General features: G+C 48.0%; 1 protein-coding gene across 1 annotated transcript in view; it reads right to left on the reverse strand.

The window, feature by feature from the left end:
* The window catches only part of LOC125711867 (cytoplasmic dynein 2 heavy chain 1), a 77,900-nt gene extending 63,473 nt beyond the window's left edge, over positions 1–14,427 (reverse strand). Inside the window, 29 exon segments of the mRNA XM_048981273.1 lie at positions 1–118; positions 1,100–1,232; positions 1,325–1,707; positions 4,090–4,260; positions 4,402–4,516; positions 4,591–4,746; positions 4,854–5,059; positions 5,362–5,511; positions 5,769–5,896; positions 6,234–6,349; positions 7,013–7,140; positions 7,748–7,976; positions 8,248–8,387; positions 8,641–8,739; positions 8,849–9,013; positions 9,180–9,275; positions 9,362–9,557; positions 10,238–10,413; positions 10,530–10,654; positions 10,743–10,854; positions 11,065–11,178; positions 11,322–11,456; positions 11,593–11,825; positions 12,046–12,190; positions 12,270–12,388; positions 12,896–13,034; positions 13,137–13,307; positions 13,456–13,679; positions 14,261–14,427. Of these exon segments, the coding sequence (XP_048837230.1) occupies positions 1–118; positions 1,100–1,232; positions 1,325–1,707; positions 4,090–4,260; positions 4,402–4,516; positions 4,591–4,746; positions 4,854–5,059; positions 5,362–5,511; positions 5,769–5,896; positions 6,234–6,349; positions 7,013–7,140; positions 7,748–7,976; positions 8,248–8,387; positions 8,641–8,739; positions 8,849–9,013; positions 9,180–9,275; positions 9,362–9,557; positions 10,238–10,413; positions 10,530–10,654; positions 10,743–10,854; positions 11,065–11,178; positions 11,322–11,456; positions 11,593–11,825; positions 12,046–12,190; positions 12,270–12,388; positions 12,896–13,034; positions 13,137–13,307; positions 13,456–13,653 (4,396 nt within the window). The 5' untranslated portion in view covers positions 13,654–13,679; positions 14,261–14,427.
* Between the last annotated feature and the right edge of the window lie 805 nt (positions 14,428–15,232).

The following is a 15,232-nucleotide window of genomic DNA, read 5'->3' on the forward strand; positions in this document are numbered from 1 at the left end:
CAGCAAACAGCTTTTTGAGATGTGACTGGATAACCGAGGGGTTGGTGGCCTGTCCCAGGATCTCCAGCAGGTCGTCATCGCCGATGAAGTAGAATCGGGGGAAGACCATGCGCTTATCCTGGACGGACGACAGACACCATCAGCTGCATTCTCGCTTTTCAGCTTCCATTTTCACCAGAATGACTCAGGTCTGGTACGTCTGAAGGCGACGGGAACATGCTGTCCTAAAACGTGGACCTTTACGTCACACGTCTACGCTCCTTGGCCTCTTGCCATTTCCAGCACTGCACGTCACTCGAGCTGACAGAGGTGCTACGCCTCATAAGGAAGCGTGACAATTGCAGGATGTTCTACACTAGCCCATTACATCACCCCCTGATCCTGCTGTAGCCAGTCTCCAATCATATCAGTAGGGGAGAATAGGTAGGGGGGGCTCCAACTGTGAGGAGAATTTAGCATATTTATTCAAACAAGCACAAACTTCTGAGTATCGGGGAACTTCCTACAATGGACAGGGCTTTCACTGCGCATTTGAGGGCAGTGTGCACATCTAAGCCTGCTCAATATGTCCTGAAACAGGAAATGAAATCTTTACTCACTCACTCTCAGTTTTTCCGCCCCCCCCCCCCCAACGACCGAGACGGAAAAAAAAGTCAAGAACAGCACTGCACTGTCTTTGCTATAACAAACTCATGTCGTCACCCACACGCAGGTGTAGATGTCATTTTCTAAAGTTACAAACTCACTCAGCGACTTCTGGTTTCAAGTCATACACTGCAGGGGCAATTCATCTCAGGACAGCATCCAACTATTCTAGCACAAGTGATAGAGCACAGAAATAGAATTGTACTTTTCATTACAAGAATGCTTTAAAATAGCTATTAAACGGGAGAGTACAATATAGGGATGGCGATTCTGAGTAGACGGACTCCCAAAAAAAAAGCATCAATCACACCTAGGCACATACCGGCAGCCCATGTCAGTTCCTGCTTATCACTCATACATACAGTGAACTTACTGTAAGAAATGTGGAGACTATGCCAGTTCGAGTAGGAGGGGAGAACGATCGAAAGCTGTTCACAATTCAGCCCTGAAATACCTCTAGGAATTCATTGAGGGACTTTTGGAACCTCTGCAGCTGGTCGAGGATGGTTATGAGAGAGTTTCGAACCCCAACGCGAGCTGCCAGAGACGTCACTCTGCAGTCTCTCTCAGTGTCCGCCATGATGGATCTGCAGGCGATGCAGAGGGCCAGGGGTCACCGTCTTGGCTATGAACTAACTGTTGATGCATCTCTGCCCGTTATAAAAACAAAAACACCCACCGGAAGTCTTCGTCCACCCTCATGAAGCGAGCCTGCTCTCTGGGGAGCGAGCCGCGGCCAAAGATGGGCTCCAGGTAGACCCACTTCCTCTGGATGGCGTTGAGGTTGTGCAGGCACTCGTCCAGGTCAGCTAGCCGGATCTCCCACAGCGTCACCTTGTCTGCGAAGCCCTTGTAGTACGGCGAGTCCTTCAGGGACTGCAGCAGGCAGCGGTTGTCGCCCACCTGGTTCACGGTGTCCTTCCAGTCCTTGATGAGCTTGGTGGTCCTGCCCTGGCTGTCTACGTAGTCAGTCAGGGTGAAGGAGGCCCCAGCTCCCCACAGATCCAGCTCCCGCAGGGCTTCTCGGATGCTCACCTCAGCCTGCGCGCGGTTGTTCAGATCCTGGTAGAGAAAGACCATGCTGAGGGCCTCTTGTATTGGCCAGCTGCCTGCACTGAAGTTATCAGAACCTGCACTTCACACATGAGATACACACATACCATTATAGGCAACTATTACAGGCAAATTATAGACATACAGAATGAACGAGTATGTTCAGCAAATATATTTCTTCTTGTGTTGATAAAAATGCTAGGTTCAGGTCAGGTCAGGGAACATACGTTGATGCAGCACGTTGCCACACCCACCACATGACGAAACTCCACGGAATCCCGGCTGGCGACCCCCCAGGCAGACATACGGTCCAGTCCCACACACCGTAAATGGCCATCCATCTGCCGCAGCCAGGTGCAGACAGACACACTACTGATGGCTGTGCCTAAGCAGTCATTAAAGGCCTGGATCTTGGTCTTTATCCAGGACATTCACGATCCCAGACACTCAGACTCCTCACTCAGACCCTCGAAAGCCCTGATCAGAGCCTCCATTGACTCTGCCAAGATCACAGTATCCAGTATCGTCGGCAAAGTCCGGATCAGCAAATCTTTCTTCACCAACGGAAGTCCCACAGCTGCCGGACCCCACGACCCTGCCCAACACCCAGAAGCATACAAGCACTGAACAGAGTAGGACCAAGAACACACTCCAGGTGAACCCCAGTGTCAACTGGGAAGAACGCGGAGGGTCTCCCTCCACTCTATACAGCACTCATAGTACCAGTGTACAGGCCGGCCATGATGTCCAGCAACTTCAGGGGGATCCCGCGAAGTCTCAGGATGTCCCACAGGGGAACCCGATCAACTGAGTCAAACGCTTTACGAAAATCAAGAAGCTGCGAAAAACTTGTAGATATTCGCACTTGTGCTCTATGAGAAACCTCAGTGCAAGGATATAGTTGACGGTAGACTTATTAGGCGTAAAACCAGACTGGTCCGGTCACTGACAGGCAAGCCAATGATCACGGATCCTGTTGAGGACGACCCTAGCAAGGACCTTTCCCGGCACTGAGAGAAGGGTTATTTCCCTGTAGGCGATCACCCTTCCCTTTACAGATAGGGACATAAAGTCCCATTTTCCAGTCAGTTAGGATGACAACTGACTCCCAAATGGAAGCAAAGATTACCTGCAATCCCAGGAGGACAGCCTCGATAATAACCAGGGTGCCCCGCAAGATGAAACGCTTCCTTCTGGGAACACTGGTAACAGCAACACAGTCCTTGGCAACCTTCAGGGTCTTATCATGGAAGGTCTCCCACATCACATTAGACTCAGCAGTCACACCCAAGTCTGTAAGTTCCTCACACAAACTGTGTGCAAACTCATCAGAAACAGCTTGATCTTGGAGTCTGACCAAGTCCAGTCTTATTCCCCTAGTAGGTGGTAGCCGACTGGATCTAAGCTCAATCTTCAAAGTAACAAGTCTGTGGTCAGAATTCATAAACTAGGAACTACTGTAGACCCTGCGGTTCTGTATGGGGGCCTCCAGCATCTGCCCATGAGGATGTGACCGATCTCCTTCGCTGCACTACCAGTATCGGAATACCAAGTCCAACGATGCGACTCAGGGCATTGGAACCAGGATCCAGCGACCTGCAGTTCCTGACCTTTCGCAAAGTGAAGGGACATGGAGCCACTGTCACCCTGGTCTCCAGACCCATGGGGGCCGACACAATCCTCACAGGCAGCCCTGTCTGTGCCAGTGGTCGCACTGAAGTCACCCATGACCAGAGGAGTGTCACCTCATGGACACCCATCAACCACCGAGCGAAGTTGCAAGCAAAATGTCTCAGCTACTCCCCGAGTACGGTAGCCATCAGACGGACCAGACCAAAAGTAGGTATACCCACCTACAGAGATCAGGCCACTCCCTGGTCTGAAAAACAAGAGACAAGACATTCCACGTGCCTGCCCAGATGGACTGCCTCGATCTGGGACCTGCTGCCATACAGCAGGCGATGCCACAGCACCTGACCCTATTAGCTCTCCAACGGTTTCAAGTCTTCCGGGGATAAAGCTCCTAAAGATCTCCCCCATCCCCTTCATGACGCATGCAGCCTTCCTGCGGGCGGCTGCAGCGGTGCTACTCCCACGGAAAGCAGAAGGGTATCACGCCTGTTTATCCCGAGCTAATGCGACTTGTTTTACGGTGGCCAGAGTACCAATCCCACAACCACCCTATACCAACATTTTTTCCCTGCAACTTGGAGAACCTCTTGCAGGGCCAGATGCAGTTTACCCTCATACCCAGGACAGTGCAAAGATAAAAATGCAAGAATCATTCAAATAAAAAAAAAAAAAAAACAAAACAAAAGACAAATATCTATTTCTAGTTTATCACTTTATCAACATTGAGGAAACTTGGCTTTAAATGTACTTCGAACCCACCTTCAGATCAAGAGCTTTCTCCACTATAGCATGTGTGACCTTCAGAAGGTCAGCAAAGAGCAGCCGCTCTAGCATGGTACCCCGTGGAAGCCCTAGCAGGCGGAACAGGTCTAGCCAATGATCCTGTGAGAGCTGCTCACCCCGCACGTACTTCAGAACCGGACCCAGCATCTACAATAAAGACATTTGATGGAATTCAGGCTTTCGTCACCCACCTCTAAAAAAAAATTGGCATGGTCTTTAAAGAAACAGGTACTGTGAGGAGCACCAGAGGACAGCTTCTCGGGCCATGATCAGGAAAGCAGGACCTACCTTGTATTTGTCAACCTCCTGCTGGAGTTTAACTGTCATACTGGTGTGATCGCTGAGCTTCCGCAGCCTGTCGTGCCATGTAAACAGGAACTCCTCAAAGACGTATGTTTTACTCCTAAAGTAAAATAACAAATCGATAGTAAGTGACCGCAGATGCTTTCAAGCAAATTCGTCCTTTCATCTTCTCACCTGAATGTGATCCAGTCTTCCTTGGCCATCTCCCAAAGGCCACTCTGAAATTCCTCATAAAGTGACCACATTTCTGACAAATCTTCCATGTCCTTCATAGTTTCAAGTGCCAGTGAGAAGTCAGGTGGGTCCAAGTTAAAACTGCAACAGTCCTCACTAGAAGAGCAAGACACCGTGTCAAGTTAACACTCCAACTCTACCTGCCAGCCCAACACATCAGTGTCTCAGGAAATTTTAGAACAGAGGAGTCATGTGGTCCTTACGTGAGCTTTTTCCGAGTGGTCTCCAGCTCATCAAATTCAGCCTTCTTGTCCTTGATGGTCTGGACACACTTCTCAAGGGCCTCCAGATCACCTGACTCAATGACATCATCAGTGGGCTTTAGCTGATCCCAGCGAGCACGGAACTTCTCCAGGTCTTGCTGGTAGGCCTGGATTCGAGTCTGCACGTTGGACTTCATGACCTCCACCTAGGGCGAAGTTGAGGAAGTAATGATCTTGTCTGAAGAGTTTCCACCATCTATTCATAAACAGTTTCAGGATCTGAATCATTATATACTCCATAAAATACAGGGTCACACTGTCAAGGATGTATCTGCAGAGCATAGCTTGGGATGGTAACGAGTGGACCGTAGCAGTGAGGTACCACAGACGGCCAAACATAAGCCTTTCCCTGTATGTATTCCCCGCACAGTTTACATGCTGCAATGGCAGATGAGTGGTGCAGAAGGTCAGGCCAGCCTGATGGTGGCGAGAGCTGCAGGCCTGTCACCTGCTCTCCTATCATCAGCTGGTGACTCTCCATCATGAGCTCGAATTTGTCCCATTTAGCCCTCAGGGCCCCGATGGAGTCGAGGCCCCCGCCCGCCACCGTGCGCAGCAATCTGTTCTTGTCCTCCACCTCCTGGAACTGCGGCAGTATCTGCAACCCAGCAAAGTGTTACAGATAAACATGCGGGTATGTTTGACCCAAAACGCGTCACGAGAATCTGTGCAGATACAAGACTTTAAATGATATCTTTAGGGTCATCGTGACAATCATTGATATTTAGAGACTAAGAATATCTATATGCTCTTTTCCAGCTGCACTGTTTATTGCAGAGGTGAACATGAGGCTGCCTCCCTCCATTTAATTGGCAACATAAATGACTCCCCAGAGCACAGCACCACAACGTTTACTTCTGGTTTCCCGCCGAGAAGTTGTCCATGCTTAAGGTTGGCCTCCGCTATCTCGTCGATGCTTTCCGGCCGGACGGACAGCGTCTCCATGGCTTGCGTGATGAAGCTGTCGATGTCCTGCATGTGACCTGCAATGAGAGAATGAGAGTCAATTAGGCACAGATGATCATCGTGGACAATGACAGCCACCCCCTGTACAGCAGTCTCCTGGCAGAGGAGTCCGTTTAGTGGCAGAATGTTGTCACTGTCCTGCTCATCGGACATACTGAGGAAATCTTTTGTACCCCAGGCCATAGACGTACTATCTACATCTGCAGGCTTTGTGTCTTATTCTATTACTGTGTATATTATTACGTCTATTATTGTGTGTTTTGAGCTACTGGATGCCTAAATTTCCTTCGGGATTAATAAAGTATCTATCTATGAAAGCGAGAGAATAAGAAACAGAGGTAGAGAGTATCTTACCCTGCACAGATTTCCTCAGAGACATAAGAAGAGCGTCAAACAGCCTCTGGATCAAATCGTCAATAGCAGCCTTCACAGGCTCGCAATTGATGGTTAAACAGTCCACTCGTTCAGTGCTAAGGAGATAAATTCCAGTTAGAGCAGGTAAAGTTTGGGTAATTACAGCACTTTCAATGCATTAATTAAAAAATAATAATAATAAAAAAACATCTATTATTTATTTATCATATATATATATATACACGTGTGTGTGTGTGTGTGTGTGTGTGTGTGTGTGTGTGTGTGTGTGAGAGAGAGAGAGAGAGAGAGAGAGCTGTGAATTCTCATGAGCAACCTTACAGCATAGGAGATAAAATGATTTAATTCACACCTCATGGTGGCTGGACGAGTGCAGTGATATTCCCTAGTCTGAGACGTGCTAGCTGGTCCCATGCCAAACTGGGCTTTGAAATATCCAACTCCTGCATGTCTGACCCCAGCCAGATGAGGCATGATGCTCAAAGGGAAAGTTAATGTGTTTTCATGCTTGTTCTGAGAGATCAGCCCAAGTGCGTGCCTTTGTGTCTGTTTATGTCTAAACGGGAAAGTTTTTCAGTTCCTCCATTCAGAATACAGGCTAGAATTATGGGAAACACCCCCTTCAAAGTTGGGACCTTTGAGAAACGGAAGGACACACCGATTTCTCTGGTTATGTTTCCTGGGGCTAATTTTGAGTTAAATTTGGCTCGCGGAACCCGGCACCCCTTAAAGTCAGGCGGGTTCCCTTTTCAGGGGGATACCTAGGCAGTCGCTCAGACTCCTTTCCTCTCGTCTTCAAGGCCCTGAAGTTACTCTCCCAGTCGTGCACGGTGTGGAGGTGTTTCTGCACCAGGCCATCGACATCCACCTGGCCCAGCACCACCCACTCCTGCAGAAAGCATCAGGACATTGCCACAGCTCCCAGTTTGCTCCCTTACGGTGTTTCAGTGTGACTGGGGCCGCCCACTGTGACTTTAGCTCACAAAAAGCTGATGGCGCGTATGAGCGGCTAACGGGAAGCGAAACTCAAAAACTGCGGAACATGACGGCGTCGCTCCAGACTGACATACACTGGCCTTCTAAACGGGTCCCCAAAAGAGCCGACCACGGACCACGGCTGACGACACTGCTGCACCAACCAGTGTCAGAATGATACCAGTTCACATGAGCAGCCCCAACTCATGTTCCTCCTAGCAAAACAATGCAACCATATACAGGAAAAAATAAGCAGAGAGGGGCAAAGCCAACAGCTTTCCGCTACACCGTGGACCAGGGTTGGGAAGCCCTACCCAAAGCAACAAGCTCCGTTGACTGTGGAGAATCCCCTGCCGTGTTGTCAAATCACTGAAGAAGCAAAAAAAATTAAAAAAGAAAACTATTCTTGGCATGGCAGTGAAATCCCTCCATGCTGACAAGACCCCGGGAATTCTCCACATATACCAAAAGGGAAGCCAGGCCTTTTCCATTCCCTCCTACCAGCAGCAGGCCCAACGCACCTTGAACTTGTCCTGCACTTGTGTGAGCCTGGCGAAGAGGTCCTCCGCCTTGCTGAAGATGGTGACGAAGCCGCTGGCATTCCGGTCAATCATTATGGAAAAAATAGGCTCCTCCCCTACTTCAGTGATGCCCTTAAACTGGTTGGGGATGGAAATAAACCTTTTAACCTCCCTGAGGTACTTGGCTCTCACTTCCTCAAATGGTGGTCTGAATTGCAGCCTCCCCTGTCTTGGAAAGGCAAAAGGGAAACGCCACAGTTTTAGGGAACACACAAAATACATAAAAATGTGCTAGAGACATCCGGATTCCCCACAGAAAAGAGCCACAAAAAAAATCCTACTTATCTCAGCAAGGTTCGCAGACGCCTGTGTCATATCTCCGTTAACCAGTAGTTTACTCTGCCTGCCCACCTACATTGTTTTCTATGCTTAATTTTCCATGTTTGCTGTACCACAGGGTCAGGCCTGTGGATTTGGATTCGCACGTTCTGAAAACTCACTTGAAGGTGAGGTCCATGTGGATCTCGGGTAGGTTCCTGCTGAGGGCCTCCAGGCCAGCCTGGTACTGGTGCTCCAGGGCCTTGTACAGCTGGTGGTTCCAGTGCTGTCTCCAGGCTCGCATGTCTCCCGGACGGAAGCCCTGAAGTTAATATCAGGATGCTGTTCACTCAGCAAAAAAAAAAATAATACACAACAAATACAAACCCTAACCCAACAGGCCTGAGAACTGGAGTTCCCTCTCAGGGCAAAATTCAAACACATACGGAATGTTGTTCTGTCAACTCAGAAGAATATTTCAGGGATTCTCCTTCAACATTGGCTTTGGTTATGGAGGAAGTTATGAATGGAAATGTTGCTTTAAGCCATCGCTCTTCCAGTTCAGCCAAGCCTACCTGGGCCTCCAGAGTGGCAAACCCAGTGCGTAGGTCCTGCAGGCCGTCCTTCCACTGCTGCTGGTGCCGTAACAGGTCAATGTTCATCAGCGTCATCACCTGCGAAGGCCAGAGAGTCAACCGTCATCGGTTGATTTGCCCTAGAAAGAATGGAGCATTTCATCCAGCAACACCAACCAGGACCGGCAGCCTTCCGAAAGCACCAAACCTTCTCTGTGAAGTCCGTGTGCCACCTCCTCAGTTTCCGATTCTCCATGGAGAGGCGCTCGGCCGCAGTTTGTAGCTTGTTGATGTACAGCTCCAGTTCCTTGGGGTTGTCCCAGGTGATCTGAAGCCTGCCCCCCGATTCCCGTGAGTGGGACTTTGGATTCTGCTTTACAGCGGGAAAACAATCCAAACAAGCAAAGCCCACAGCTAAACACCAGTGTGCAATAAGGCAAAGAGTTTTGAGAGTGGTCTCGTATTTGACTTCTAATTCTCTTGTTTCCCCTTCAGAGAATCTACAGCATGCATTAAGTTACCAACAAAGTCAACGTCACCTTGATCACTTGTTCGAAAGCGAGAGCATAGTTCAACATCATTGGCCTTTGGGACGGAATCATCTGTTGGTCTATTGTGTTGTAAAAATGAGCCACCTGCAATAAATCGAAAAGACATTAAGGCGAGGCCACCACCCCTGTGGATGTCAGAAGGCCCTGCTGAAGAAGCGGAGCAGCACTACCTGCTTGAGGACGAGGGCCTGTCTGTAGAACCTATCGGCAGTGTTGGCGACCTGCTGGATCTTGGCAGGGATGGTGAAGCCCAGAGCCGAGAGCTGGCGGACCTCTTTGAGAAGGGTCACCAGCCGGTCCGAGTACTGAATCTTCAGCTTGCCGTCGGCGTGGTCCAGCTCCATTACGCGGTTACTGGCCTGCAGGCTGCATTGAGGAGGGAAGGTGCCAGGTTTACCAAACCGCCGCAGTAAGGTGACCTGCCACTCCCACACCGTAGCACGTGAATGATGGCAGGTCTTCGCCTTGCACATTCATTCAGAACCAGATCCTCCAAACTCCACTCAGACGTGTGTTTTTTTTTATACAGGAAACAGAGATGAGCTTGCTTTAACGGGAGACACTTCGGACAAAATGATTGCTTGCAACATACTATCATCTGATTACAGCATTTAAAGGTGAAAAGGAGAGATTCACAATCAAACTGACACTCTGGCTGCTCTAGGCAAAACACTCACTTTCCAGTTGTAATCATGAAGGAAAGTCACTTGTCAACACGCAAGTAGCTGACATGTATGGCGAGGCAATACAGGTTAAGTAAAGGATAAATAATACCATTAGCACTTAATAACATCTAATTATAGACTGGTTTGGTCTGATCTGATGCCCATACTATAACATATATTCGGCTGACACTGCTAAATTGCAATTTCTGCAAAATGCAGTTTTTGCTTTATTACGCATCTGTTGCTGCAATGAATATTCGGGTTAAAACCACACATTTTGGTGGCTGACTCAGCTTGACGCAATCAAGTGCAATATGATTGGAGGGGACACCATTTCGTCATGGTTCATTCTGAGTCAGTAGGGGCAGAAAGCGCGGTCACCTGATGCCAGACTTGGGGTCAGAGAGGCCGGTCTGGATCTCCCGTGACCAGGAGGTGAACTGCTCCTGTTCGTAGACGCGCAGCTGTTCCTGAAGGTCGCTGGAAAGCCTCACCAAGGAGGGGTAGCCAGACAGGTCAGAGAGTAGGGCCTCCGCTATGCGAACGGAGTCGTCCACCTACAACATGAATCGATGCATTTTAAACCAGTGTCTCTGAAGACTGAATTAACCAGAGAACTCAAAAAACTTGCAGTTTCTAAGCCCCACTCCGACCTGAGACAGGGAAGGAGTACCTTAAGGAGCAACTGTCGAACCCACACGATGCTGTTCACCACCTCTGGCAGATTCTTCCCTGCCAGGGGGCCAGTCTTCTCCCCAGGAGCGCCATGGCAACGTGCCTCAAAATCAGTGCGCAGTCCTGTACCCACAAAAGCACGATTACATTTTACTCTAGCGTACGATCTCACGACTGCGTTCATTATAATTCTCTATGCGGAGTTACTCACCCTTAACATAGTCAAGCAGTTTGGCAAGTAAGGTCTCCCTCTCAGACAGGAGGTCCTTCCTGATGTTAGGCCTCTTTATAAGCTCCTGGTATTTCTGAAAAGCTTGGAGGAGCTGGAAGAAAACAAGGTCATTAGAGAAAATTCAGCTACAGCACGTTTACCAAGGCTGGGATGTTCACATATTACTAAGAGGTACCAGTTTAACACTAATCGCAGAGAGAACTAAAACTCCCACAGTAGCAATGAATAAACATTCCTGCATGTGTGCTCTGGCTCCTAAAAGGAAGTACAGGTAAAGGTGAGAGTGCATGGTCGATGGCACCTGCTGAGGGTTGTCTTGGACATCTCCAATCCAGGCCTTCAATCTGGAGGCCACCTCCTGCTCAGCTGCTGCGATGGAACGGTCAAATTGTAAGACGGCTGCTTTCCACAGAGGCTGAAACGGCCGGTTGGCAAAAACATAAAAACCCAATTAAGCTCGGCAGGGAAATACCGGCTGCAGGGGAGGGCTGCAGGGGAGGGCTGCCAAGGAGCGCTGTAAGAGGGATCTCCACTAACAGCAGAAGCACGATCCCTCACCTCAGTGTAGGAGTTGTACAGCAGCGGCCTGAGGCCAGAGAACGGTTGGAACGCGTGGCCCGGGGAGAGCAGTGGCTGTCTGCTGGGGGGCAGCAGCCGGTGCAGTTTCTCACGGACCGTGCGGATCGTCAAAATCTAAATCAAAGGAATTACATGCACAAGTCTGAGTGACAGGTAGAGCCTGGTAACCTGACGCCAATGAACTCATGGGGTATTCAGTGTGCAAGCCTCAGGTGCAGTAAGAGGCAGACAGATAGATAGTCAGTCTAACCTCTTTGAGCCGGTTTGCCAGGCTCAGAAGCAGCTGGGGGTGATGCTTCTCACCCCTCCACTCATGAGGCGTGTACCGCTTCCATTGTTGGCCCGTCGTTTGCTCACAGACCCCCACCCAGTGATCACAGGTGGCAACGCCTGCCTGCAGACAATCCTTCACGTTGAGGAAAGGATCCTCCCACAACTTCAGCATGCTCAGCTTCTTCTGAACATAACTGCACAGAGCCCGGCCTATTGATCACAAGGTGAAAAGCAGAACTTCAGAATAGTCTCCTACACCAAAACAAGAGCAGCAGGTGACACACTGACTACAATAAAATTATATGAAGGTCTTACCTAATAAATGTTTGTAAAGAACTAATACTTTCATAAACAAAATCGGCCCGTCAGCATGACGTAAATTTTACGGAGCAGAGGAATAGTGAGAGACCATCTCCATCTCCTCGTTTACCGATCACATCCAGTAGATGCCGCATGCGAGCCTCAGGGTAAGGCTCATGATCAGTCTGCCTCCAGATATCATCCACCACCTCACGAGTGACCTCCACCAGCTCCAATGCATCATTTAGGGCTACACTCTCCAGACTGCTGTAGTCCTGTAACCCGACACAGAAGTCTTAGCGAGCCACGTTAAAATGAGGAGCTACCGCGTCACAGACGAGCCAGTGGTGGTACCTTAGCCAAGGGCTGAAGCAGCTCAGAGAAATGAGCCGCCCTGTCACTGACCGCCGTCTTCCGTCCTGCGGCTGAGACATCCGCCCAGTACTCATACTCATCAGCAGGGGTCAGGACACCTAGGAACAAGACAGCGAGAAAACAAACAACTACAAACAACTACAAACATACAAACAAAAAAATCTGCACTACTCAATGGAGTTCTCAGAGATAGTATTCATAGCTTGGGTCCTTATTGAGCTAGCATCGGAAATTCATTGCAGAGTCTCGAAGCACTTATGTAAGTCGCTCTGGCTAAGGGCGTCTGCCAAATCCTGTAAATGTAAATGTAAATGTAAATGTACAAACAGCGTCTGGGCGGGGAAAATATAAAGCACTTTGCGACAATGTAATGTTGTGAAAATGCGCTATACAAATAAAACTGAAAATTTAAATTGAAAACTGACAGAAGACCTCTAACAAACAGATACAGGATGACCATAGAGAACCACTTTGGAATTAGCATAAAGAATGAGGTCCATTGATCTAAGGATCTTATAATACACTGCTCTTCAAAAAAAGTACTAAGTTAAGTTAGTAACTATGAGGTCAGCGCCATGAGAGGGGTGGTTTTGGTCGGCCCTTACCCAGGAAGTAATCTTCTCTCAAACGCTTCTTTCCCACCTCCACTGAGTCTGATTGTCTAACTACTGCACCCAGACCCGCTTCTAAGTCATTCAACAGGTTCTGGAGCTTGGGATCAAAGGTCTTGCTCCACTTCTCATCCTTTCAAAGTACAAAACAGGTACTTTCAATAAAACTAATGCATTAGCTGTACAGACCTTGTCTGTACTGCAAGGTGCACCTGCTCCAGCCTTTCCCACATACCTTCAGAAGGACAGGCGCAAACACCTGCCGCAGGGTCTGATACAGTGTGGTGATGGGGGACTCCAGCATGGACGAGACCAGGATGCTGCAGTGAACGTTCTCCTCTGTGATCACAGTGGGCCTCAACTTGAAAAACACCAGAACTTTGTCTTCACTGCCACCGGAATCAATCTGTTTCAACACATGGAGCACATCAGGAGGAACCTCATGCACGATACGAGGCTGGCTGTGTCTGGGCTGTTCCATCTGCTAAGAGGAAAGCTTTCATGAAATGGAGACAACTGCACTTTAAAAGTGAAACGAAGCTGCAGATCCTTGCCTTGTTGGACACCTGCAGCTCTGCTCCAGACTTGTTCACAGACAGGACAAATTCACTGACATCATCCAGAAAGTTATCCATTTCCTGTGCCCCAGTGAGAGCCCCCACAGCTTGGGTCCACGATGACCCCAGGCCAAAGAAGTTCTCCACCGTGGCGAGGATGAACTTCTTGCGCACATCTTCAGCATTTGGAGGCATCTTCTCTCCCCACCCCACCTCTTCTTCTGGAGGCAATCGGAACAGTTATGGGAAAAGACAGGAATAACAGGACTGACAAGAAACCACAGTACTTACAGGAAAGTCAATTCCAAAAGTTTCACGATATACAGTACAGGTATTTCTACAAGGAAATCAGCTCAAACTACCGAAACTGTTCTACACAGAGCCAGAACTAGCGATTCTACTGCGTCGTTAACCTATAATCATTTAGATTTGCCGTTATACAGGCGTGAGCACGACAATCCAAAAGCCTGAGAGTCACGACAGATGTGTGAGAGCTGGCAACCCTGAGTTAATACACGTAGTAAAAAAATTTTAATAAAATAAAAAAATCAAACGTTACTACAGAGAGCAGAGTCGGTTATGCTAGCTGATTAGCTATAGCTACACCGCTCTCTGGTGCTAAAATTGTTGTACAATCACAATAAATCCGGAAATTAATTAATATCAACGTCTTTATCTAGAGCTTTATATGAGCAGCGCAGTGTGAAATAACTTAGACTGTAAATAGATGGCTAAACTATGTCTGGTTCGTTTAGCTGCAGCTAAAGGGGCTAGCTGTATTCCCGGACCCCTAATAACTTACCGTCTGGGCAGTTTACAGTCAGTATTAAAAGAAAATCTACTAACTGTTAATCGCAGAGAACTACTTTTGGGGTGGAAATGTCGTTGTTTAACACCAAGCGGCGCATATTAACAAAAACCAACACCTTGGAACTGGAGGAGGCTTGCAAAGCGTACGTTGTTGCCAAAGCTATAACGGCAGTATGTTATTCTCAGCGCTGTTTTACGGCGTCTCTCCACCGTAAAGCCACGCTAGCGTCCGCCCGACGGGGCAGCGACGCCGTAAAACAGCGCGTTCCTTCTGCTGGGCAATGACAGCTACCGCCGCATCTTTATACTTCAATTAATTGATCAAACATTTTTTCAAATACTGCGTAATCTTAGATACAAAATAAAATAACTAAAACAAAAGTGTAGTGTACTACAAATTATTTATCCTTAGATTCATGAACTCGCCTTTGAAAATAATACTAGAAAACAATCCTTGAAAGATCCATTTTACGATACCATTTGTTCTTATCGCCATTAAGTTCATTAATGCTAAGAGAAAACTACGCCAGTGTCCTGAATATCCTATATATCGCATTAATATTGGACCTTGTAGATAAGTTAATGGGGGATTAATTTAGTCTGCATTTCCTCTTTCTGTCTTTGTTATTGTGGCTTTAAAGAGGTCAATTCTTCCAAATAGAGAAGTTGCTTGTGTCATAGTACTAACAAAGTCTTCATTCATTGGTGGTATGGTAACCTTTGACTTTTACCTGGCCTCAGTTGTTGCTACAAATGATGTCACTTATAAAGAAGTAAAACTTCTTTATGGTGGAAATCCATGAATTCCCAGAACACAGAGCATGTTGGCGTGCGTATTATATTTTTAACATTAACCTTTAGTGAACCTCGGAAGGGGACAGAACCTGACTATAATAGAAGCTATCTGGTTTAACAGTTTAAATATTCTTATCTCAATTAAATTCTTAATTCAATTAAATTCAGT

Source organism: Brienomyrus brachyistius, chromosome 17 (assembly GCF_023856365.1).
Source record: "Brienomyrus brachyistius isolate T26 chromosome 17, BBRACH_0.4, whole genome shotgun sequence".
NCBI classification, from domain to species: Eukaryota; Metazoa; Chordata; class Actinopteri; order Osteoglossiformes; family Mormyridae; genus Brienomyrus; species Brienomyrus brachyistius.